Below are 25,707 nucleotides of genomic sequence, written 5' to 3'. Positions count from 1 at the left end.
TATTGATCTGTTATGAGATTTGACTCTTCTAAAATGATTATATATCAGTGGGGCTCTGAAAGTTCTGTATTGTTGTATCACAAGGCCATTATAATATCCAAGGTGGTGAATTGAAAGGAATGAGGTATGTACAGAAACAAGAAAGACCAGATCACTGACCTCAGTGGTATTCTTATTCTTATGAACTAAACTTTGGAAAATCATATAGTGCCCAAGCTTCCAAATATTGATATATTAAGAAAATGCATTCATACTTCATGGTTTCTCTTCGTTTTTAAAAAGTTCTTCATAATTGAAGAATTTAATCAATGTATAATAATTGATGGAGCTAACTATACTGCCACGATTCTCTGAAATCCTGGAAGAGATTTGCGTGTCGATGGTAGGTAAATGGGAGCTCATAGTGCTTTGGCTATAGGTAGGGACATTGCTTAGTAGAGCAACTTTACCACAAGAGCATTTAACAAGGTGGTGTATGACCACCTTAATTGGTATTAATTTGTATTAAACAGCCACTTTATTTATTTACCATCACTTAGACTGGAGTACAAATATTCCAAATTGGTGATGACAACTAACTCAAAAGAATGTGAACTCCCAGCGGCAGACAGTTGTGCTATCATGGAAGGAGAAGACAATGAGGAAGAAGTTGTATATTCCAATAAACAGTCACTACTGGGAAAACTTAAATCCTTGGCAACAAAGGTGAGAGCAAAATTTTAACCTGTATTACTGTGCATTTATTAACAAAGGGCCATCATAACCTAAGAGTAACTTTCATACAACCCTGTCATTCAGTCTTTCTCTCCATGGATATGTATCCAACAGAAATACTCTTAGAAGTACACAAAGGATATTGGGGAGTGAGCACTGTGTATTGTGTAAGACTGATGAATCACAGACCTGTACCTCTGAAACAAATAATACATTATATGTTAATAATAAAAAAAAGAAGTACACAAGGATATACATATAAGATTATTCACTGCAGCATTGTTCCCCCCTCCCCGTTAACAGAGTAGAAACAGCCTTGTACACCATGAAGAGGGAGTTGATAAGAAATTTCCATATAGCAAAGTAATGGAGTCCTGTGTGACTAGGCAACTAGTAGAAATGGACATATGTATGTCCATAGGTCCGAGAGAAATAAAGTGAAAACAACACAAAGACTATTAATATCTATTAAAGATCAATCTATGTTAGTCTTTGCAAAGCAGACTATGAACAATGGCTGCTTTGGGGGAAGCTTGAACCAATGGGAGTCTTTAGTTTTTGAAGTGGTACATTTTTATAATATTTGAATTTTCACAAAGATAATGTGTTGTTTTCTAATATTTTAAGATTTTAGGTTAAAAAAGATCTTATCCACTCATTCTTTTTTTGTTTGTTTTGTTTTGTATTTTATTTTGTAACATGTTTTTTTTCACATAGAAAAAGTAAAATTATATAAACTGTTGAGGTATTAAAGGTACCTTATCAGATGCCATCACATTTGTCAGCTTTGAAATGATTACAGTATCCAAACAGATTAACACTAAGCCTTAAATATTATTTGTAAACACATTTTGTTGACATTCTTCACCATTGACTTAAAAGATGAGAAATTACCAGTGTGCCTACACGCAGCATTAAAAATAGAATGAAACAGAAGAAAAGATGGGTTTCAAATGATTTTTAGCAGGAAGGACAGGTGACAAAAGATTACATTTATTGAGAATGTTTCAGTAATAATTTCCTTTTACTCTCCTAATTTAAGCACATAAATATAAGGATAATTTAAAACAAAATGAATAAGCCATTTTCCCCTTCTAATGGTGATTTAACTTTGTTTGTTAGTTTTCACTGTTGTACTTTAGGAAGGAGGTTTTTGCTACAGAATAAGAAATGTACAGCTAGTGTCAAGAACTGAGATTTCACCCTACTTGCAAGGTAACAAATGAGCCTGCCACTCTTTCATGGACAATTTAGGAGGCATAAGACTCCTGGTCAGAGACAAAGTACTCAATGCTCCCAGTGGACACACTAGCCAGGGTATTAGCATTCATACCAGTTCCTCAAACCCCACTTTCCTCAGGGTTCTGTGAACAGGAACAGATGACCCACACACACACTCAGTGGCTTGCATTATAGGAAATGAACTCTAGGCTTTGGGAACCTGACTTTTTTTGAATGGGCAGTAATCATGCCAGTCCTTTCCTGCAAAGAGAGATATTACTGTTACTGTACTAGACAGTGTGTGTGTTCATTGCTTCAGAGGGAGACTCCATTTCCTGCCATGTGCTCTGGAAAAATACAATTCCTTGAGCTTCTAAGGCTGCTTTTTATACAAAGATCCTTAAAAAGATGGTCTTAAAGGGAAATCACTGTCCTGCTCATAAGATCTACAGAAATGTAAAGGAACCACGGAGAATTGTCTCCCCAAGATATCCAAACCTTATTTCTACACCATCTTGGCTTCTGGCAAATTTTCCCGTTAGTACAGCATGCTATCCACCATTCTGTTTAATCTGTTAGACTGAGGCTGGGCTCAAATCTGGCCAATTTACTGCATACATCATTTAAATAAAGCTACTACCATTAGGACACCAAACAGCAAGATGAGATGAACCTGCATTATTGACTTCAAATATAGCCCCAGGCTCCCAGATCCAACTAGCTGAATAAATCCCATAAATCATGAGGGTCCACCTTAGAAAGCTAGGCAGATTTAAGTCCCAGTATTGACCTTTTTACTCAGCCTGAGACCTTTCCATTGGCACTGAGATCTTTCCTCTGTAAGATTCATGTGGAAGAGGGTCGAAGGTATTTTCAGAACCCGGCATATCTTCCACTTTTGTGTACATGGCCATGGTAGGGGAACTTAGTGAACAGGATGATGGCATTCCAGATACCCAAAAGAGATGAGTGACTGCACAGACTTTCTCTTGACCCTTAAGTGTGAAGTTGAGGGCAATTACATCGTCCATAATAATGTTTGAACCATGAGTTGATGTTGACCTAAATGTCATCAGAGGCTGAGGTGGTGGTATGTCATACTCTAGCTAACTCAGAGATAATTTTTTTTACCATCTTTTCTGATTGAATAACTGTCTATAGGATGAATAGGAATAACACCAGTTACCCCTTCAGGGATCTCTGAATAACCAACATTAGTCTCATTTTGAAAATCTTTGCAGTTGTCTAAAGGTTGATGATATGTTGGGGCTATTTCCATGAATAGTTGAATTATGACCACTTACAACCCCTTGTAGGGTACAAGTTAATGACTGGCTTCTACACAAGAAGTACAGTCCTGAAGGTACACGGGTGCCTTTGGAAAGAAAGTCTTACAAACGGTTGTTAGAGACACCAAGTGGGACTTGCATTAGTTAGGCAATATAGTCTGATGGTGCCTGCAGCCCCCTTGCTGGCTCATAAACCTTAGGGTTCCCAATTCATTTCACATACTTGTGTCTCTTCTTTGTTTTTGAGAGGCTGCTTAAGGACTGTCAGTCCAACTTCTCCTGTTGGTCTACGCTGGAAACTGGGTGGTGCCTGTTCACTCCATGGAAGGACTGAGCAGTGGCAATGGGAATGTTGGTGTTGATGTTGTTATTTGGGGCAGAAGGTGGGGTCATTTCCTGCTGTTTCTTATAGATTTCGCAGTAAGTTTAAAGGGACTTCTATCTGATGGGTATGGTGGACCTAGTCTTTGATTAAGTTGAAAGTACTTACAACAGTTTGAGAGAGGAACACCAATGCACTATCCTTCATAGAAGGTGACAGGGAGACTGAAAAACAAATTATCATTAATATCCCTCTGTCCTTCATACCTCTCAGGGTCTAAGGTATCTGCCCTCTAGGCACCTCATTATCAGATTGCATTGTTGATCTTCTTCCACTGCCAAAAATAAGTTTTTCCCATTTTAGCTAAAACTTCATCTTATTTCTGTTTATCCCTTATTGGAACCTAGACCTCTGCTCCAGAACATTCAAGTGCAAGAGGGACAATGGCATTTAAATAAACTTATGATGGAGACAAAATAGGTCTTCTACCTTTGTGTGGGCTATGTTAGGAGGTCTTGATGAGCTGTGTAGTCGACCAAGTGGTTATTATCCTTTTGATCTAGAATCATGACATTTCAATGAAACAATACAAATGGCTACATTAGAATTGTATTTGAATCTCCTAGACTCCCTTCTGGCAGAGCTACCACCCAACATTCTAGGGGTTGCTTTTGAGTAAAAAGGACACCTCATGGAGTGGACAGGACACCCATGAGTGGACAGGGTAGAATCCTGGATTTTAATGTAAGTGTATATAACTTTATATAAGTGCATAGAACCTTAACCTTTTTACCAATAATTATGCATGACACAGCCAAGAGGAGATGATCCCTTTCTGGGGACAACCATGTTTAGTAACTGCGCCACCTCATTAACTGTGTGGACCAAGAGGAGGTAATGGAGAGATAGAGTCAGAAATGTTTTTGATTCATTTTTGAAAAGGTCCTTGTCGTGCTCAATGATACCTTTCAACAGTATGAGGTATTGAAGATCCACTGAACACCTCTATGGTCAGCCCATTTCCAGGTAGCTTTTGTGATATAAAGGGCACCATTATTAGACTACAGAAGATCCATAAGTCACAAACATGAAAAAGATTTTTCTCAAGGGCCATAGCGATATGGCTAGAGTTAGCAGATCTGACTGGAACAGCAACCCCATAATGTGAACAGGTGTCAAAAGAGGTAAGGCACTACTGATAGCCCAAAGAAGTGATCAGAAGTGATCATTTTGCTCTGGAAAAACTTGTCAGTTCTGGGCATGAATCCCGAGTCTTGCATGCTTGGTAAACTCTGCATCTGCAAAAAAGTCCTTTACTTTGTGCCCAGTTGTGTGATGGGGGATTCATTGCTATGGCGGGCAGAATGATGGGTCCATGCAGCATTGTGGCAGTCTGTCCTATGCAATCTCTATTGTGTGCTTAATTCTCCTTGATCTTTTCAGATCACGAGTCCTTAATGCAAGTATCTACATGAGTGACCCAGATGATTTGATCAGCTGAGATTTATTTTTGGATTTTGTTGTCACAGAGAGGAGTAAATTTGATGTGTTAAGTCTATAGTTTTCCAAGTGGCAGACCAAATAGTGTATTGACGCTTGGTGATAGCTCAAGAGTTAGTGGTGATCTAATAAGATTTATCAAGATAAGTACTGGCCACAACTATGAGAATGGGTTCAGCCCACTAGACCAAACAATTCTGTAGGTTTTCAGTTATGTATACTTGGTGCTGAGATAGGACAGCTACAGCTGCTGGTGGACACCCACTGGGTTTCCACTCTTACAAACTGTCAGTGAATCAGGCCCAGGCATAAGGTAGAACTTAGATAAACCAAGGACTGGAGCCAGTGGGTTCATTTTTGGTTGTAGAGTAAGAGATAAAGTTGCCCCAAAGGGTTATGCTGCCATTTTTTCATGTGAGATTGAGATGCTGCTGGGCAGGACCAGCCATATTCCTGAACATACTACTTATATTTGACAAGTGAGACTTATTAGGTCCTTGCCACCTTGCTGACCCACTGTGACTGTAACCATCAGGCTATAGACTCACAAGATGTGCACAGGAATGGCTTTCAGTTTTGACAAGAACTCAGTTATAAGCTAATAGCTGCTTTTCAGAAAGGCTATACCTGGTAGCCATATCAAGGTAATGAATCTAAAATCCCCAAAGATACCTCTGGGGCAGGCTCCTTTCCATTGCTGAAGTGTTTAATTGTCAGAATTAGCAATCACTGAGAATTCTATCCCAAATTGATCATTAGGGCTGTGAGGCCACAAAGGTGGAGAGCATGATTCAGCTTGCTGAAGACCAGGTAGCCTGTTCAAGTGAGGCCATGCTGTCTCCAGTAGCAGAGCATCTAAACAAGTGCTGGACTGTTCCTGCATGACTGGCCGATAGAGTTAGCATTGCAAATCTGGTCACATCGTCTCAAGAAACTTTACTTACATAGCAGTTTCCTGAATTTTGGTGGTGGTGGGGTGTTATCAGCCACCTTTGTTGTGGTTGAGACTGAGACTTTTGACTTGACACTGACATTTCATCGTTTATGTCGTGACACATTTCGGCATCGGCAAGTGGAGACGCTTGTGTGTAATCCTGACACAGACATTTGTTGCAAATAGTGGAGGAATTAGGAGCTCTTGCAATGCCCTGCTATCTGTCCTCTCCATGGGACTGCTCTTGACCAGGGGAATCACTGCTGGTACTTAGGAGAGGAGGATGTGTATGCATGTACCATGAATTCCTACTAGATTTCTGGTTGTAGAAGCAACAACAGCAGCATCTTGGATAGTCCTGCAGAACTCCTCACACAAGGTCCCATTATCTTAGCTTCCCCGCTGAGAACCTTCTTAACTCCCATTAATGGAATTCACATGTCCTTCTCCTGTTACCGGTTCTGGTAGGATGGTCATAAATGTTTGAATCCTTCTCCTCCTCAAGGCTCCCTAGCTGATGTAGGTGGTTGTGCCTGGCCTTCAGTCCCTCTTGGTGACAGAAAAACTAATCATCTTTCTCCGTAAAGCAGCCAAAGTCAAGAGAGATGAGGAGGAAGAGGTTAAGGGTGCAGAGAGAAAGACAGTTTCTGTGACAATAGCAAGCAAAAGCATTTGCTTTTGTTTTTAAGCAGCATAGCAGTTGCTCAAGCAAACTTCCCGTGCTTTGGTCCACCTAAAATCCTGTGTTGCATGGCAAGGTTATCATTCCTGACATCATCTATTTCAGCGTTAGGACTCCTTCTTGTCTCAGTCCCAGCCAGATTGATTTCGGATGACACTGGAAGTGTTTTGTCTTTTATTGATTTAGGCTTGACTTGCATATTGGAGCCTTTTTCAAAATAAGGGAATCCACTTTATTTCTTGTTCCGTTTTCATAAATCTAAATTATTGCCTGGCTTTAAAATAAAGGACAGGGGAAGCTTCTAGGGTGGGGCTGATCATATTAACATATTAAGATTCGTTTGGGTCAGTTTCTCATTCTCCAGTGACCTTCCAGGCACTAAGACCCCCAGTGCTAGTCAGTCCCTCCCTAGGTTTTCCTGTGGGAATTCCTCAGGGAAATCTGCTAAAGAAGGCCAAAGCTCTCTTACTACCATCGGGACCCACTACAAAATCTCTGAGACCTTTTACTGTCACCTTTGAACACATCCAAAGTTGGCATGATAGAGCACAAGAGGTGTTCAGCACAAGGGCGGCCCAGCTCTTGCCCTTCTTAATGATCATTGACTCCTGCCACATCATCTCCAAAGAGAACCAGCCTAAATGTAACAGTTCACCTAGTTTCTGCCCGTAAGTGGTTTCTGTTTTTTCTTTAAGGGTCATTGTTGGTGCATGTTTCTGTAACCTCTTGTGAAATAGGATGAAACCTTTTCCTGTCAGGTTGTATTTTAGTACTACTTGTTACCAAGGAGCACACCGACAATTGATGGCCTGATTGGTGAGGAAGTCCTTTTACTCAGAGGAGGATTAACAGCATCCGGGCTACCATTCAGGCAGCTGAACCATGAACTCTTGGAACCCCTTCCAGAATTCAGCCTATAGCCACCTCCCCGGTTGCTTTCCACTTCCAGGCAGTGAAATGGAGAACTTTAATTGCCTCGTTGATCATACAGTTTGGTCACCATGTTCATCGCTAAGTCTCATGGACTTTGCTCAAATCTTTCTGGAACAGTGTGTGAGGCTGTCATACTTATTCTACTGAAAAGACACCCGTCAATTTTCCATCCTCATCAGCAAAACAGTGAGGAACTACCATGGTTATGAAATTGCACTATATTTGCTAGCCAACAAATTAGCCTGCATACTTTTATGGACATTTTGAAGGAAGGAGTCTCCTGGGTCAGAAATAAAACAAGACTATTATTCACAGCAGTAGCAGTAGCCAAAATGAATGCTTATTTTGTTTCCTGAGGCCCCATCTCCCACAGAGTGAGGTGGCCTAGGTGATACACAGTGTGTTATGTTGCAGAAACGAGTGCTTAGCTTGAGGAATCTGAATCTTTTCTAACAGTCAGGAAGCGTGTCTGCCATTGGCTCTGCAGGGGGAGACAATATCAGGGCTGCAAGCAAACTTTTCTTGTGTTCTTCCAAGGCTTTTTGTAATATAAACAGCTTTGGGAAGATTGTGTACCATGAAGGGCAATTAATGTCTTCCTCAGAAGACTTGCAGAAACACGAGAGACCCATGGAGAATGATCTCCCATGGTCAGTATGCTTGGACTTCTCTTGCCTGATTTGATCTTGTGATTCCCTCTTTGTGAGGGCATTGTCTTGTAATGGAGGAAGCATTCAGGCCCCAGGAAAGATTTTGAGGAAAAGTGATTTTTATTTATTTGACAGAGAGCCAGAGAGAGCACAAGCAGGGGAAGGGAAGGGGCAGAGGGAGAGGGAGAAGCAGGCTTCCCATCAAGCAAGGAGCCCGATGTGGGACTCAAACCCAGAACCCTGGGATCATGACCTAAGCTGAAGGCAGACACTTAACCGGCTGAGCCACCCAGGCTCCCCAGGAATTACAAGTATTAATAAACTTTAAGGTGTTTCCTCCTCTTGCAGTACCTCCTTCATTGTTATTTTATAACCATAGAATTGAAAGCTTGAAAGATTCCTGAAAACAGTCACAGTCACAGGTGGAGGATAAAGTCTTTCTCCCTGAGAAGGTTGAGTGCACCTCTTTTGGTTTTGAATAGCAATTTTAATTGCCATAATAATTTTAAAAATCATTTCAATGAAAATTTAAAGTACTATGGAAAAACTGAAAGAACTGTGCAATGGTACAGCCACATACCCACCACCTAAATTTTACTATATTTGATTTATTACCTATCTTTCTAAATCTCTATCTCTCTATTCATTTACCAAGAAATCTTTTTTGATGCATTTCAAAGTAAACTGTGGGATTCAATACATTTCACAACTAAACACTGCAGGATACGTATAATTGATGAGAGAATTCAGTATTTTCAGTTTTTTCTAAAGGACAGTGTTCACATAGAGTGAAATGCCCACATAACAAGTATGCAATCTGATGAACTTTTGGGAAGTGCATATTCTTGTGTCACCCCAAATCCTATCAAAAAATAGAATATTGGGCGCCTGGGTGGCTCAGTGGGTTAAGCCGCTGCCTTCGGCTCAGGTCATGATCTCAGGGTCCTGGGATCGAGTCCCGCATCGGGCTCTCTGCTCAGCAGGGATCCTGCTTCCCTCTCTCTCTCTCTGCCTGCCTCTCTGCCTACTTGTGATCTCTCTCTGTCAAATAAATAAATAAAATCTAAAAAAAAAAAAAAAAAAAAAAATAGAATATTAACCTCATCCCTTAAAGTGGACTCATATGTCCTTTTGCTTGAAATTGATCCTCATCCTCACCCCTTAGAGGAAACTACTGTAGTGATTTTTTTAAACCGTAGATTTGTTTTGTCTGTTTCAGAACTTCATATAACTGTAATCACACAGTATATAGTATTTTGTGTAAGTTTTCTTACCCTTCTCCTCTTGATGAATACTTGGGCTATTTTCGATACATAGCTCTGACTAAATCTGCTATTAATATCATTAGACAAGTCTTACTGTGTGTGCCATTTAAAAAATGTGTTGTGCCTGGCTCTGTGGAGTGAAAATGGTTGTAAAGTTTCTTAACTGTTATGTCATTTAAGATCTGCTTTATTTTATATATATGTTTATTCCTGTCCTAAAGTCAAAACTTATTTGGTATTTTCCTCCCAATACACTGGATGTGTTGGGTTTTTTTATGGGTTTACTTTTCTTGGCTTTTCTCAGCGACTCTAAAAATGTGTCTTCAGGGTTTTTTGTTTTTTGTTTTTATCTTTTTTTTGTTTGTTCCATCATCACTCATGGGATACTATCTGATAGACATCCCTCCTGGGTTTGGTGCTTTGTCAAATTAGATACTGTTTCTTTTCTTTTCTTTTATTTCTTTTCAGTGTAACAGAATTCATTGTTTATGCACCACACCCAGTGCTCCATGCAATACCTGCCTTCCATAATACCCACCACCTGGCTCCCCCAACCTCCCACCCCCCGCCCCTTCAGAACCCTCAGATTGTTTTTTAGAGTCCATAGTCTCTCATGATTCACCTCCCCCTCCAATTTCCCTCAACTCCCTTCTCCTCTCCATCTTCTCATTTGTTATGCTCCACAAATAAGTGAAACCATATGATAATTGACTCTCTCTGCTTGATTTATTTCACTCAGCATAATCTCTTCCAGTCCCGTCCATGTTGCTACAAAAGTTGGGTATTCATCCTTTCTGATGGAGGCATAATACTCCATAGTGTATATGGACCACATCTTCCTTATCCATTTGTCCGTTGAAGGGCATCTTGGTTCTTTCCACAGTTTGGTGACCGTGGCCATTGCTGCTATAAACATTGGGGTACAGATGGCCCTTCTTTTCACTACATCTGTATCTTTGGTGTAAATACCCAGTAGTGCAATTGCAGGGTCATAGGGAAGCTCTATTTTTAATTTCTTAAGGAATCTCCACACTGTTCTCCAAAGTGGCTGCACCAACTTGCATTCCCACCAACAAGATACTGTTTCTTATGTTAGAGACTATCTGGTTTATTAGTACATGACACATGAACATCATTCACAGACACGTACCATTATCCAGTGTGACGAGAACATTACACAGGGTCCCTTGGAGTACAGAGAAGGGAGTGCAATAAGGCAGTGGCAGGGAAGGAGAAGCTTCTGGGGGAAGTTGGTTTTTAAATAAATTCTTTAATTTGGAACTCAGAAAAATCATTTGTATGGCATTTTTATGTCATACTTGAGTAAACTGATATCTAGAGAGGTTCCATTCTTTGTCTAAGAGAGGGTTAGGTAGGAATTAAAAACCCATCTCCTGAGTTTCAATCCGATGTTCTCCCTTCTGAAATGTGGCATTTCAGTACATTTGCATAAGCAGTGACAGCCTACCATGTACTAGGCCTGGAGCCATGTTTTGGGAATTTTAAAAATGAATAAGTTATAGTTCTTGTCATCTATAAGTCTCAGTTAGTGGTGCTAAGTACACACACAGATACACACACACACACACACACACACACAAATGTGTAAGTACATATATATCCCACCTACTCAATAATAGGAGCAAAATCCCATGTGAACAAAGAGGACACAACATCTAAAGCCCTAGGATGCTAATAACATGATTTTATAGAGTGTTTTCAGTGTTTTTTCAAATCACAGCTTTAGGATCACCAACAGGCCTCTTCCCTATCTCCCCACTGGAACATATTGAATCAAATCTTCTCAAGGAAAGATCATAAAAATCTCAGATTTCCTTTCTAGTTTATTCCTGGTACCCCAATGCTCTTTCCCACAATACACTGTAAGCTCCTTGAGGACAGACAGTTTGTGTCCCTAAAGTTTAGTCCTGTTCCTGCAGTGCATTTGGGGGCTTAATAAACACTGGAGTTATCAACGGTTATTTCAATAAAATGCCGTCTGGTCAACATGAGATTCCAGGCAAACTTCTTCAGAGCGAGTGAGTGAGTGAGTGAGAGCACTGAGGAGATGTGCAGTCTGCCCTCCCGCAGGCACATCATCTCAGCGCAGGCAAGGGAAAGTGAGATGGTGGTGTTCCTGTGATGTTTTTCATATACTCCTTTCCCTGTAGCCCGAAAGCTTGTCTGAAGTCTTGGACTTCTCCACTCAAATGAGAGAAAGCACAAAAGTTGCCTTATTTCTTCTGACAGATACTCAGGCTTTACTCACTTTTATTTTCTCATTTCACTTCTCTACTTCAGACACACATCTGTTTCCACCTAGGATTGGCCCCCCTCCTATTTCCTTTATTTTAAAATACTCCTATTTCTCTTCATTGTTATTCTATTTGAAAGCATAGTCCCCCCACTCCATTCCAGCAGACTCCAGAAAGTTTTTCCTGACTTTCACAGTGCAACATTGAGAGAAATCTCGTCTCTTAATTCTCTTTTTCCCCATTAGAGAAGTGCTTATTTTAATAGGCTGCATTTTGAATGTAATATGCAACAAAAGTCAGCAATGATATATCGGAGTTAAATTTTTGATTTACTATCTAAGATGACTTGTTTTAATCTTCAGAAGGTACATACCCAACAGATTTTCCTAAAACATGTCAGCAAACCCAAAGGATCTTGTGTCTTACTGCTGTTCTCTTTATTTATTTCTGCTGTCCTTCTTCTTACTATGTATCCTATGTATCTTGTGAATATATAGCTTCTGTCAGTTCTCTTGTTCAAAATTCATATGGCAAGGTCATCTGTTTCAGCACCCAGGTCAGATATCCCCTTAGGAAGGGTCTGGTCTCAGTGGTTTCTTCGCAAAAATATTTTTTTGTGAAGCTGTATTTTTTGGTTATCTATTGCAGTCATGTGTTTGCTTCTATTTTGGGATTGTCTGTCTTATTTCCTGGCCATCAAAATCATCCTTCAGGGTAGGGATGCTATCTGTTTTATATCTGCCACTCTGCTTTAAATGTAAAATCCTAATCACAACTGGCGGGTATGTAGATTAAAATGATCTCCAGAACTTTCCTTCTGGACCCATAAGATCCTAAAATCTTAGTGGAATTTGAATGAGTTGATTTTGTTTCCATGTTTTTTTCTTCATAGGAAAAAGAAGACCATTTCGAATCTGTTCAACTGAAATCTTCAAGATCCCCAAATATATGAAAAGACAGTGCTGTAGCCTTCAGACTAATGAACACAGAAACCTGATCTCTAGTTCTACAGGACCGTAGCTTAGATCCTGTCTTCGTATCTGGCACGTTGGTGATCTCACAGAGGGCCATGCTGCTGAAAAGGGAAGGAGGTTGAAACGTTTGATTGCCTTATCACATGGTCAAGTATTTTGCCAAAAATACAAAAGCAAATGGCTTGGGTCTCAACGGAAGATGAAACGCAACTCAGGAAGAGATTAATCTGTAAATAGACATAACTGAAAACCGAGGTTAAGCCCACCAGCGCACTGCTGATGCATGCCATATAATTAATGGGTAACTTTTATTCTTTATAACCTCTACATAAAAAGTGTGCTTTGGAGGGCAGATGTGAGCATATGCATTGTGATTCTATTTATGTCTTTTCTTTGTTTATAGTTTGGGGGAAGATTTGAAAAATTTTAAGGTATAGTTTTTTTCCCATTATTTATTTTCCTGACAGACCTTAAAACATCTTTTCTATTAAAAAATGGTGAACAAAGAAAGACAATAAATTTTTCATTTTTCCATAGGGTCTTTCTTGATTTCAGAAGCCTAATAAGTAAGCAGTAACCTTTCAGGAAGAATAAACATGTAAACATGTGTTTGGGTTACCTAAACTTACATTTGCCTTTGGAATTTCATCCTTGTTGGAACTGGTAAGAAGGGCTTGACTGAAAGACTTGAAGGAATATTAAAAAAAAAAAAAAAAAAAAAAGGCAAAGAGAAGCCTGACTTTCCATTAAAACAAACAAGCTGATGGTATTATGGAAATCAAATGGCTTAAGACCATTTATGTAATGTTGGAAGTATAATTTCAAATGAGTGAGAAGGCTTGTTTATCAAATGACATACAAACCCATGATGAAGGAAGTGGGATGGCTTGTGTATAAGTACACATAACTGTGCAAAGGTATTGGGATAATTTCATGGTTCACAGAAAATGGCAGTGGGACACTGGCCCTATATCAAGCATCAAAGTTACATGGTTATTTTTCTGCTAAGACATTGAAGATTATGACTTCCATAGAAGTTTTTCTTTTTGAGTAAATAAGGCAGGAACTCAATTTTGGGAAACTGCATTTAATTGTATTCATAATAAGAATGTGGTTGTACCATAAGTAATTAGGAAATACGTGTTGTTCTTACTCAAAAGTGATCCAGGTAGTTGTGATACTTCCTCTGATGGATGGGTTACAAGATTTAGCACGACTTGAATATTATCTGTTGAAAGAAGTTTGAATGAAGTTGGCTCTGACTAACTGTGTGTAAATCTTTGTTGTTTTAGAACTGGGAAAGAGGGGAGTTTACTGACCACTGATGATCTAAGGTGCTCTGGTTTGTTTTCAATAAACAGTAATCTTTGTAGATCTTAATCTAGAATTTTTTTAAAAAGACTGGTGATTGCCTGAGAGGCAGGCCAGAGGGGCAGGGTTTGTGTAAGATTTGCCCCAAGCCTTTCAAGGAAGTATGACTTGTAACTTTTGATTCGGCAGGTGATGTCTTTATTTTGGTGGAAAGTGGGAGAAAAATAAATAATTGCAGTTACTCGACTGGTGGGTGAAACCCTGAACCATCCTGTTATCGTTGGATGAATGTTCATTTTTGTGTACGTCTTTGCTGTGGGATTCATCAGTATAGGTGAGGTTGCCGTGATTTTGTTGTTTGTCATGAAATTCAGGGAGGACGTCACTTAGCATCAACCTTTTTCACATTCAGTTTCTTAAATCTTGCTTTTTAACAAGAAATTATTACAAGAAGTTATTTTGGCATTGCTCACATTTATCCTGATAACTGTGCTGATGAGCCTTTCCCATCTTGATCAAAATTTAAACAGAAGAATGACAATACATGGGAGATGCTTCTTTTCAGAGGAGCCCTGACAAAGGTGTCCAGGCTGGACAGAGCTAGGAGGTTCCACATAGTCACTTGTCACCTCTCTTCATCTTTGGCTGTGTTCCACGTGTATGTACCAAGCCATAGAGATAATTGGGATTTGCTCCCAGGTAGCTTCTTTCTTCTCCTGTCACCGGACTAAAATCTCTGACATGTCAAAAAATGCCTTAAATTTTAATGAACTCTCTGAAAATGTAGTTTGTATTGAAGAATTTATTTTATTTCTAATTTTAGATATAGATATAGATTTTTAAAATAGATTAAAAATAGATTTTGTCAGCTCAGTCCCATCTTTGGAAAGGAGCTGCCTTTCCCCCTTTGGATCCCAAAGGGGATCTGTTATTTTATTCCAAGCACTGAGGAAGTATGACAGAAAGAATATCATGAGGAAAATAATCAGACCAATCTTGGCTATAAAATTCACTGTAATTTTATGTCTTGCCTTTGTGGAGCTTAGTGGAATGTTGAAGGCATAAACAAATTAATCATGTTTCTGTGACTTTTAATAGACATTTGTTGTTTTTTCCCCCTCATAAATGGTAGGAGAAGTTCTAGGTTATTTTTCTAAAAGGCACAGGTTTTGAAGCCTTAAATACTACATTAAGCCCACTGTCACCTATAATATCTCCTAGCACTCTGTCAAAACATATTTAAATCGCTTCTCCACTGGATGAGACAATGTCTTCTATGGATAAATTACATCATGCCATTTAACAATGTTGAGCAATTTGATATGTGTCCACTTATTTAAAAGATTAAATTTTATTCCTGTTGACTTTTCCCCTTTTTGGTTACTAGTAAATCAAGTCCTTTCCAGGATTAAAAATGTTTCATAGTATTTTTGTGTAGAGTTTTGTGATTATTTTCTTCCCAAGGAGAAAAGGTTGTTTAAAGGGTGATGTGGAGGAATTGCTTGGCTCCAGTAATTTATGAACTGGAGTCTCTAGGTTCCCAGGTGATGGGTCATGATTGACTGATTCTTCAAGACAGATTGGGTCAACTGTCTTTTGACATCTATTAGTAGAACTACTTCATGTGGCTCTTGGTGATTCCTAATGAAAGGTTAATGTGCAGATCATTTCTCTCTTCCTCATGAAAGTAAATTTCCTGGAAGTTGGAGTGGGAAGATGACTTCACTGGCAAGTTTAAAGTCGGTGTATTGCTCACATTTATCTTTTTTACACAGAAGATATGTAGAGTAGGCCTTCCTCTTGAGAGAAAATATCCTCACATCTCTTATCATAACGATGGATGTTAGCTCAGATTTACAGGATGAAGTCCTAAATTCAGGTTCCCCTAAAGAAGATGTCCCATGGTGAGTAAACTTTAAAACAACAACAAAAAAAGAACCCCAAAACAAACAAAAAAAACCCAGCAAAAAACCAAAAACAAAAACAAAAAAACAACCCAACATCTGATGCATTCATTGGATGTTAAATGGATTTCACCCTCACATTGACTGGCCAGAGATAACACTCTCTGGATTTTATTTCTTTTAGCTTAACATTTTCAGATGAGTTCCTTTTAGGATTATAAATGAAGGAAGTAAAACTTGAAGATGGGGACAAATATTTGAAAACTGATAACACTATTGCAGTGGATATTGATATTACCATCGCAATTGGTACTATTATTGTAGTTGTCTAGATCAGAGAGACCAGCAAACTTTTGCTGTAAAGGACCAGGTAGTAAATATTTTCAGCCTTACAGGACATGTGGTCTCTGTTGCAAGTCTGTAGTATGAAAGCAGCCACAGACAATAATGTAAACCAATGAGCGTGGCTGCATGCCAATAAAATTTTATTTATATACACAGAAATTTGAGTGTCATTTAAATTTCACTTGTCATGACATATTCTTCTTTGATTCTTTCCTCAACTATTGAAGAATGTGGAAGCATTCTTGGCTCACAGGCCTTCCGAAAACGGTGCTAGACTAGGATTTGGCCTGCGAGCTGTGGTTTGCTGACCATTAGTTTTAATCACTGCAACCCACAAACAAAACGATGCAGAAGAATCTGATTTGGCCTATTAGGTGCTTAGCACCTCAAAGGTTTCTCAAGTCTCTAGAGACGTGCAGGAAGGAAATAACCCAGCACGCTTCCTTGATGATGTAATCACCTACACAAAGGCAAAGCCAGATACTCTTCTGTGTTTCTCTTGTAGTTTTGGGACTCAGTTCTGGATATTGACTAGCAAATGATAAAGCTAGAGTATGTGGGTAGGTTCAAATTCAACCAGCAAGATTGATTTACACACCTTTTCTTGTTGGGATTTGTGTAATAGTTATTGCTAAGATAACTAGATTTGGAGATACTACTCAATCTTACATATAGATCCATTTAAAGTAACCATACCATCCCCAAGTAGGGGCTGTTGACGTATACAAGTAGTTTCAGCAGAGAATCTTGAATCCCAGCTTAAGTCTTGACCAGAGAGGCTCACCTGATCTATTTGCATGCGTCCAGGCAAGCACACACCTCCATCCACACACGTTTACCAAATCCTATTTTAGGACCTACTGAGCTACAAAAGACGGGATTCCTTTAATGATGGTGGCTTGAGAAATGGACCTCTAATTTCCTTGAATAAAATGTCCCAGTTCGGCTTTAAATCTGTTGGAATTTTCATCTTATTAATGAGTCTTAGAAGAAGAGCTCTGTCTAAAATAGCTGTGGGTATCAGTAGATTTGGTGTGGAGCGGAACAGTTCTTCCTTTATCTCAGACGGCTGCTTTCAGATTACATTGTTTGGGTGAAGTAAAAGAGTTAAACCAGTGGGAGTTCTGTAAATCTCACCTTTGTGTCACAAGGCAGGGGTGATCATTGCCTTCTTCACAGGTTTGGGCCTTTGTTATTAGAGCTATGGCGGTCAGAACCCACACTGCCGTCCCATCTCCCTGGCACCTCACTTTTCTTGGCTTTCTCTAGGCTTATAGCGAAGAGCTCTGGGGCCTGAAGCTATTGTGATGGCTGAGTGAGGAAAGCAGGGGCTAGCCCAGGTAAAATGGAGGTGAAGGTTGTAAAAGTGCACTGTCTGAATCACCTCCTTTCTCAGCTTCTTTCTTAATCTGTCCCTTGTGTGGTCTGCCAACCAGCTTGCCCCACAACTTGAAAACGGGACTTTTTTATATTACCATGATGAATCTGAGTGGGCAAGAGGATCTAGTAGTGCTTAAACTGGAGAGGACCCAGAGCACTTCAGAGACTGTAAACACTCCGAACGCCAACGGTTGTCACCCATAGCATTAGGTTCTGATATGTTAATAAGTCGGGCAGATGGTCCTGCTTGACCTCCTGAAACTCAGGAACAGTTTGCAAAGATGGATCCGCTCAACCAGTTTTATATTCTGGAAGGATGAAATGTTCTTATCAGAGTTTAAAAAAAAAAAACCTATTTGTTCGAAATGGCTTATGTAAAAATTGTTTTATAGTTTCTGTTTTCCCATACATACTCTGAATGTTTTCCCAAAAAATTATTTCTAGGGGTCACATGTTAAATCAGGCTCTTTCCAATAGGAACCAAGGCTTAGGGCAAAGAAGGAGAAAACAACGAGAACTGTCAGTTACTCAGTGTCCAGTGTGCAGGCGGTGTGACAGGTACAGTGGCCCGTAGGTCAAAACCCTCCTCCCCAGTCCAGTGTTCTCAAGAATCACCCATGCCCTCATTGCCTTGTTTAAGAAGATCCATGATCAGTTTGATTGTTTTAGGCATCAGCTGTGTCTCTGAACCACCCATCCGACATGGCCTTCCTCCAACTGTCACATCCCATCAATGGATTATGTTTATTCTCCCTCCCATCAGCCTGGCCTCAGTCTTCACCTTGAACAGATGCTCATTCGGGTTGCACATATCTGGCACTCCCACCACTGCCCCCCACAGCAGGATGCTCTTCTGCCATTTACTGCCTTGAATCTACTATCCAGTCCTCCCCATCCACTCCCTCCAATCCAGGCTCTTCCTTGAATATAAGTTTCAGAGACTGATTTGCACTGCTGTCTTTGAGCATCTGGTGACTTCTGGATGGATTGGTTCCATTGCTGATCAAAATGCGTTCAGAAGGAAGGAGAGAATTTCAAACATCTGACTCCTCACTTTATGTTCTCCAAGCCCACTCCTGTTGGCTGTGTGCCATTGCTCACAATTTCTAGATTTTTTAAAAAGAACATTGGTATGTCCTAATGAACCAGGCCCTGATTAGAGCCCATGTGCCCCCCCTCTTTTTTTTTAATTTGAAAGACAGAGATCACAAGTAGGCAGAGAGGCAGGCAGAGGGAGAGGAAGGGAAGCAGGCTCCCTGCTGAGCAGAGAGCCCCATGTGGGGCTCCATCCCAGGACCCTGGGATCATGACCTTAGCCAAAGGCAGAGGCTTTAACCCACTGAGCCACCCACGTGCCCAGGTGCCCCCGTGTGCCCTTTCTGTCCTTGAGTCTCCTCCTCCTTTCTCTCACTGTTTTCCTCAGTCACACTTCTTCCATTAGCATCATTTCCTATCTTTATGGTCCTTAAAGGCAGGAACTACATCACATCTTCTCTCTGTCATGGGCTGAAGAGTGCCCCCCCTCCCCCATAGGATACGTCTACATCCTAACCCCTGGAACCTGGGAATGTTTTTTTATTTGAAAAAAAAAAATGCCTTTGCAGATATGAACAATTTAAGGCTCTTATGATGAGATAATCCTGGACTATCCAGGTGGGCCCCAAATGCAGTGACAACTACTGTTCTCAGAAGCACACAGAGGGGAAGCTAGACACACAGGAGGTGATGTGAAGATGGAGCCGGAGACCGGAGTGATGGGCCACAAGCCAAGGAAGCTGACAACCCCAGAAGCTACAAGAGGCATGGGACGGATTCTCCCCTAGCACTTCGGTGGGGGACAGTGCTGCCAACACTCTGATTTTGGACTTCTGGTCTCCAGAACTGTAAGAGAATAACTTTTCTGTTACTTTAAGTGATCCCATTTGTGGTAGGTTGTTAAATCAGCCACAGGACATGAGTATGTTCTCTAGTCATGGTACGTGGCGCAGGACCCGGCAGGAAGATGAGTTCTTAGTGAATTTTCCGACATCGATAAACTATTTGTGACTGAAGGGTTTACAAGGGAAAGTAGGAAAGTGTGGGTACAAATGAGCCAGTTTTACTTTATCCACACTTTCCCTGTTCACTCCTGCATTGAGCTTTGTAAAATATTCAAGTTTAGTGACAAGACTGTGTGCCTGAGTATTGTTACTGCGACTTCGGAAACGCCCTGGATGATAACATATCCTGCATTTTATTGCCCCATTTAGCTCTCATTGGTGAGGGTGTTTTTCCAATGGGTTGACAGGATGCTTTCCCAACCTCCTTCCTAGTAACTTCCTGGTTAGTTTAAAATAGTTATATTAGGATAGTTTCCCATCTTTATGCTTTTGAAAATGAGAGCTATCCTGCCTTCCCTGGCAAGCCACAGTGCCTGCATTCGGAATGCAAGAACCCTCTCCTGACTGTATCAGAGGCCGATTTGGGCAAATTCTGGGCTGCAGTACAGATGTGGCTTAAAGAACCCCGTATGTGTTGTCATCTGGCCACTGACATTGCCGGAGAGCTGTGGTATCATCAGTGAAATTCTGACCTTTGTGATCTGAAAAGTCCAGATTTGCCCAGAACTGTCTAGGAGGGTTACAGCTTGTGTTCAGAGCACACGTTGGTGTAAAGAGAAGCACAATAGACAATTACAGCTGACATTAAAAGTAGAAATAATCTAAAGTCAACATATTATTCCAATTTCTTAGAGTGACTAAAAAAGAATAAGCCATTATCCACCATGCTGGAAAACCTTGAAGGTTTTATTCTCAGTATTTTTACATTAATACAGATGCTTTTTATCTTGTGCTGAGAAAAACAATCTGTTACACATAATGTAACTTTAATATACAACATAGAAACTCATCCTAAATTAGTTACATCAAGGACCTACAAAAAACTTCATAGGAAAAAAAGTTACCTAATATTGCCACCATATTTTTGTTTAGACGGACCCTGTCAGACCCTGTCACCAATGCTCAGCTCTGTAAACAATGGTTATTTCCGTGTCCCGGGGAATCATTAATAATAGGGGCGCTAAAATCAGCCTAAAAAGTTCTAGCACATCACTATATACTGTACAGTCCTCAAAAATAATTTATCGTACTGTTTCTAAAAAAAGGTACTAGGGTTCTTTTGCTCTGTTTCCATATTCCGGAGCTGCACGCGAGCACTTTTGTCTAACAGTCTAAAAACACGAGAACTGAACTGGAATTCACAATCACAGAGATGAGGTGGTGGAGTCGAGAACTTCTCGCCCATTGCACACCGTGGGGACATAGGTGCTGGCAGAAGCTGGAAAACAAAACAGGTCAGAAAATTAGGTGTTGGTCGAATGAGCCATGTAGGTGATGGAACGGATGATCCCAGACCCTTGTTAAAATTAAGTTCAAAAACCCATTTTTAACTTGACTTTGGAAAAAGCTGAGTGACTTAATGCTGTAGTAGGTCAACCTTCTGAATGTGTTGTGCTCAAAATTAGTTTGCATCCTGGCGCATACCTCCGCTAATGTCGTCCCTCTTGGAGAGTTCATAAGCATCATCATTGTTGAAAGGAGTCGCTTATGGATTTAAAATTAGCTCTGGTAAGCTATAATTGGTTAAGATAGAATGTGCAAAACTGAGAGCTCACTGCGATTTTCTTAAAGATTGTTAACTTAATTACGGGTTTGTTTGTTTTTTTTAAGATTTTATTTATTTGACAGAGAGAGAGATCACAAGTAAGCAAAGAGGCAGGCAGAGAGAAAGAGGGAGAAGCAGGCTCCCTGTTGAGCAGAGAGCCCGATGCGGGGCTTGGTCCCAGGACCCCGAGATCATGACCTGAGCTAAAGGTAGAGGCTTAACCCACCGAGCCACCCAGGTGCCCCAATTAGTTACAGTTTTAGGACCTCAATTACTTTTGCTTTCTCTGGATAGTCTCACGAGTCATCTGTGAACTCCATCGCCTTATAGAATGGTTTGAAGCATTTTCATTGCTCAAGTGGATAACCTCTGTGAACCCTCTAGCAAGGGCTGGGGTGCTGAGAACTCAGATTCTTAACAATTTTCAGAAGGGGTGACGTTCCAAAGGCATGAGGCTCTGGTTAATGACAATAGTGATGACAGTGTCAGGGTGTGAGTATAATACGGGTGTGTATATTCATTCTGTATATGGCATTTAGTTTTCCTCAATGCAAGGCATATCTTAAGTTACTTAAAGGTTTTGTTTTTATGAGAAATCTACATACAGCTTTGTCTTTTTACTGAATTAGAACAACAACAACAACAACAAAGGAAAGGAGCCCCATTCTGCCTGGGCTGTGCAACTATGTAGCCAAGAGAATCAGAGATGACCTTACATTTCCTTTCAGAGCTGTTCATGTTGCATCCCTTGGCCTGTCCATGATGATATGCTTTGCCGAGAAGGAACTGATCCTCTTGGCTACCTGACCAAAGCCCAGGTCAAACTGATGTCAGCTGTCCCATTCTTTAAGTACATTACTTGATTAATAATCATATAATCATTTCCTGCTGAAGTATTCATGCCTGATAGTGGAAATATTCTTGCCCCATAAAATGGCATTTTTCCATACGATTTTCTTTAAACACAAAGGAGAAACTAATTATAAACGTTGAGATCATGCGCTCAATCACCAATCTAGGGCACTGACGTCTTTCAGCAGGCTCCCCACTAGGGAGCCTACAACTCCTCAATTTTGCATTGATTACTCTGCTAGGTGTGTAAGAAAAGCCATAAAGACATGTCTCTGGGATTGTCTGACGTTAAGCAGAGTCCAGCGACATGCTAACTCTTGGAGATATTGTTCCTTTGATCATTTGTAGGATCAGGTTCAATTTTCTTTACAATATGATCCCACTAAAAATGTACAACTTTGGGAGAAAACATGTCATGAGCTCCCTTTCTGTAGTGAAGAACACAGTGGGTGCTAGACAAATACTAGATGGAAAAGGATGATGATGATAATTTCAAAGGTGAGGGTTTTCCTTTACTCCTTGTGAAGTTTCTTCCTACTTATGTAACCCTCACTTCATGAAAGCTAGGTAAGGCAAGAAAAAGAACAAGGGGAGGTGATGTCCAACCATCATTGGGTGGAAACGTGGGAGGCCTGCGAGACTCCTCCGTATGCGGCTCTGCCTGTGTTTCACAATCAGGTGACCAAAGGGTAACTCTTGATCCCCGAACCTGTCCCCATTTTAGTCTTCCTCTCTTCAGTGAATGGTCTCACTCTCCAGCCAGTGACCTGAGCCAGAAGTCTAACAGTTACACTTCCTTCCTTTTTGGTCCTTCCTCCCACATCAAACCAGTCATGTGGCCCAGTCAACTCACTCCCCACATCCGTCCACCCTTCTGTGCCTCCACCACCTTGGGCCAAGCCACCATCATGTGGCTCCTGGGACAGTTGTGCTGCTGGCGTCTCTGTTTTCACGCTTGCTGCCCTGCCACACATTCTCCATACGGTAGTGAGAGTTTATTTTGAAATGTCAATCATTGCCCTGGGCTCCTCTGATGATCCCCTTTGTGCTCTCCTTCCTCCATATTACACATCCCCGGGTGTGTCAGATTGTGCCTCTATCTCTCTGCATTTGTTTCATTCTGTGATTTCTTCCCCCACTTTTTTTGTGTTTGTCCTCTAGCATGGAAAATCCCAGCGATAGAAGGCCTTGGCAGTAGCCACCGCCTCTGCCAGGAATGTTCTTCCCTCTCCTCATCACGTGTCTGGCTTCTTCTTGTCGTCTGTGTCTGAAATTACACCTCTTGAAAAAGGCTATCATCAGGCCACGTAATTTAAAGAGCTGACCAGTTATTCTCTGCCACATTACCTAATTTTAAAGCAGATTTTTTTTTTCTGGCCTATTTTTGTTGTTGTTGTTGTTGTTGTTGTTAGTGTCTTAAGTCTATGAATACTCTTGAAAATACTCTAGAAAATACTCGAGAAAATATGCTAGACTCTGTCTTTTTCATTATTTCATCCCAATTGCTGGTCATGGAATAGATCCTCTCTAAATATTCTCTGAATGACCATCTAAATGGCTGCATTTCAAAGAACAGAAGTTTTGAGAAAGAAATAATTTTTCTACCTGAAGAAATGACCAGGAGATAGGAGGCATATGGGCAGCCTTCTTTTGGAACAGGTTGGCCTTTTTGCTGCTCCAACCACACTGTGACATTGACCACCCACTACCCCTGCAGGGAGAGCTGGCTCAGGCTGTGTACATCCTGTGTACATCCATGTGGCAAGCATGATGCCTTGGACATTCTGACTAATCTCTTTATCTTTTCCAGGATCAAGTTTTATTAATTCTGTGCCCATTTTTTATTTTCTGAGCTTGACAAGGAATGTTAGGTCATGGGGGGTGGGGTACGTGTAGGAAAACCAGGGACAGGTACGCTCATGCCCGTCTGTGTCCATCTTGGATCAGTCTAATACCCTTCCCACCAGCACTTTGGAAACCCACTGTGATATTCCCACACTATTCTGGAGCTCAGTGTCATGCTGTTCTTAAGTGCAAGCTTATGATTTTTCTTGCTCGCTGCATTCTAAATGTCTAAAAAATTCAGTGTATCTTGACTAGGTGGGTAGGAAGGACAGGGGCTACAGAGGTGGCTACATGGAAAATCCCAAGTTATAGTTTCACATCAGGTTCCCCTACCACCCCCCCACCCTTGATACCACTATGGGGATCTGCAGAAGAACTTCAACTCACCTGCCTGCATCACAGGGACATTGAAGGGAACGCCCTGTGTTAGAGCGTCCAAATTCTTTGCAAAGAAGATCAAACTCACAACAATGGCAGGCCTTGATAATACACATCTCACGAACTCAAGGTTGTCTTACCAGGAATAATGACAATGAAACCCACCCCAACCCACACTCTTTCTGTAGTCACTTCTTCCCTAACCACTTTTCAATGTATTGAAGGGAATGGTAACTCGTGTTTTTCTGCTTCTCTTTTAGTGTTTCATCTGCAGCTTCTGCCAGCGCCTTTTATTTTATTATGTAAAAAATATCCTCATTTTTGTCCGTGCTGCTGAATATAGTAGAGGAAATTACTGTTTTATGAGTTTACTATCTCAATTACTTTGCCTTTCATAAATATTTTACATATGCCTCCCGTCTTAGCCCATCTGTTATTCCCCAAGGTAGTGAAATCTGGGGGAGAGCAAAGTACTATCATTTCCATGTGTGTGTTTGTGATGAGCTTTTGCTATTATTCTAATGAAATTCTCATGAGGTTTTTAATGGTGTAAGTTTAGCCCATTTTCCTAAGTGCAGTTAAGCAAATTTCTATAATCCTACTTTGTGTCAGAAACAAGAGGTATGCTGGCTTATTTTGGGCTTTGTCAGGGGTGGGGGGTGGGGGGGTGAGCAGCAGTTGTTAGTCATTCCAGGCTAAAGTGGTGTGATGCAAAATGAAAACAGAAGATTGTGGAAAAGGACCCAATAAGTTCCACCGTTGATCACAAAAGGGCGATTCACACCCATCAGAAGGCAGATTTCACTTCACACACTTTGGGGAGGCATTGGAAATCAATGCAGCCAAGTGGCGGCTTTGTCTCGCACTGTGAAATCCATTTCTCCTCCACCTGTCATGCACAGGCTGGCCAGGCTGTGGGGAAAATGACCCCTTTTTTCAGGGACCTGTGCCCTCAGTCAATGCTAAACATATTTATTTAATAGATTCTTATGGATGCCAAGTCTGTTAGTCATTTGAGTGGCTGAGACTTGGTTCCTGAGTGTGTTCCTCTAACTGTGTAATACAGCAGACTCAGGGAAAAAAGGAAAACAAACATTTAAACAGAACAGACATTCCACTTTGTTCCCATCTGTTCTATTTCCTTGCTCCTGGTAACCCCAAATAATTTTTCCTGGCATGTCTGCTTGTTGAGATATTTTAATGCTATGGTCATGGAATTCAGTTTCCAACAGCTGTCTGTTGCTTTGTCCTCCTGCTTTGTTATCGAACCTGTTTTCTTACTCATCACCCCAATTTTGTTTGGGCTGG

The 25,707-nt window shown here is 40.7% G+C and overlaps 2 protein-coding genes across 3 annotated transcripts in view; one reads left to right on the top strand and one right to left on the bottom strand.

Moving 5' to 3' along the window:
- The window catches only part of ELAPOR2 (endosome-lysosome associated apoptosis and autophagy regulator family member 2), a 72,481-nt gene extending 58,719 nt beyond the window's left edge, over nt 1-13,762 (top strand). Inside the window, exons 19-20 of the mRNA XM_080818668.1 lie at nt 540-705; nt 12,658-13,762. Of these exons, the coding sequence (XP_080674794.1) occupies nt 540-705; nt 12,658-12,717 (226 nt within the window). The 3' untranslated portion in view covers nt 12,718-13,762. The remainder of the gene's footprint in view (nt 1-539; nt 706-12,657) is intronic.
- Nucleotides 13,763-20,882: 7,120 nt separating this feature from the next.
- GRM3 (glutamate metabotropic receptor 3) overlaps nt 20,883-25,707 on the bottom strand; it is a gene marked incomplete at both ends in the record, with an annotated part of 95,270 nt that continues 90,445 nt past the window's right edge. The window contains one exon of one of the 2 annotated variants that reach the window (XM_080819014.1): nt 20,883-20,997. In XM_080819014.1, the coding sequence (XP_080675140.1) occupies nt 20,883-20,997 (115 nt within the window). The remainder of the gene's footprint in view (nt 20,998-25,707) is intronic. The other variant, XM_080819013.1, reaches the window with a different exon arrangement.

The sequence above is a fragment of the Martes martes genome, assembly GCF_963455335.1.
Source record: "Martes martes genome assembly, chromosome: 11".
NCBI lineage: Eukaryota > Metazoa > Chordata > Mammalia > Carnivora > Mustelidae > Martes > Martes martes.
This window is presented reverse-complemented; position numbering and strand designations above follow the sequence as displayed.